The sequence below is a fragment of the Malurus melanocephalus genome, unplaced genomic scaffold, assembly GCF_030028575.1.
Source record: "Malurus melanocephalus ecotype Western Australia unplaced genomic scaffold, MMel_1.1 scaffold_4436, whole genome shotgun sequence".
NCBI lineage: Eukaryota > Metazoa > Chordata > Aves > Passeriformes > Maluridae > Malurus > Malurus melanocephalus.
In genome coordinates, this window is record NW_026627668.1 from 1,963 (window position 1) to 3,061 (window position 1,099).

The 1,099-nt window shown below is 58.9% G+C and overlaps 1 protein-coding gene across 1 annotated transcript in view; it reads right to left on the reverse strand.

The window, feature by feature from the left end:
* The window catches only part of SLC25A11 (solute carrier family 25 member 11), a gene marked incomplete at its 5' end in the record, with an annotated part of 1,751 nt that extends 708 nt beyond the window's left edge, over positions 1–1,043 (reverse strand). The window contains 5 exons of the mRNA XM_057389265.1: positions 16–111; positions 201–300; positions 384–474; positions 635–725; positions 823–1,043. Coding sequence (XP_057245248.1) covers positions 16–111; positions 201–300; positions 384–474; positions 635–725; positions 823–1,043 — 599 coding nt within the window. The remainder of the gene's footprint in view (positions 1–15; positions 112–200; positions 301–383; positions 475–634; positions 726–822) is intronic.
* Positions 1,044–1,099: the final 56 nt, after the last annotated feature.

Below are 1,099 nucleotides of genomic sequence, written 5' to 3' on the forward strand. Positions count from 1 at the left end.
AAAACGACAGAGCACCTCTGTAAATTGAGGGTGTTGCCCTCCCAAAGCCGCTCACTCACCAGACCGTTGCGGTACTCGGGTTTCCCGTCGATTGTCCGCATGTTCTGGATCCTGTTGGGGGAAATTTAAGGGTGAAATGGGAGGTTTTGGGGTGATGACCTGAGTTGGATAATCACATCTGTGGCCCAAAATGAACCCACCGGGTCTTGACGATGTCGACGGGCATGGAGGCAGCCGTGGTCACAAGGCCGCTGATCATGCTGGCACAGAAGTGGCACAGGATGTCATCGTGGAAATGTCCTAGGGGCATCCCAAAACATCAAAAGGGAACGAGCACTTCCAGGATTTGGGATTTCCACGCAGCAAACCCACCCCAAACTCACCAGAGTCGAGCAGGAATTGTTTGGATTGCGAGTACGAGGCGAGCTGGGCAGCGTTGACCACCACGGCACGGGCCATGGTGGGGATACAGCCCTGGGGGAAAAYGGGGGGGTTTAGATGAGTCCTGTGCACCCCCAGACCCCCACCCATCCCTCCCCACAGCGGGGACACAGCGCTGGGGTGGGACACAGCAGTTTGGGACACTCCCAGGGAGGCAAAAGGAACATCTYGGGGTTCCACAGGTGCCACGTACCCTCCAGAGCGTGAACACCCCCTCCTCCCTCGCCATCCTCACGAGCGCGTCGAACACGTTCCGGTACCCGCGGCGCTCGCCSGGGGGCAGCCTGAGATTTGGGGCAAAATGAAGTGATTTTGGTAAAGAAAGCAGGATTGGGGAGTGGGGTGGGATGATAGGTGTTTGAAGGAGGTTTGGRGGCTCACCTGCCATCAGCTGTCATGCGGATGAGAGCCACCTCAGCTGGTGTCCCCACGAAGGCTCCAGCAGCTCCTGCTGTCATGCCCATGGCCGCCTTGGCCAGGAACGGAGGGGGGGTCCCATCGGCACCCCCAAAACGCTCCAGCAGGACGCTGTAGATGCCCAGGCGCGTGGTGGTGTAGGTGGCCTGGCGTAGAAGCCCCGCTGACAGCCTGGTGGGACATAGAGAATGGCAGGGAAAAGCTCAAGTGTGTCATCTGGAGGATGTTTTGGGAGGGCTGT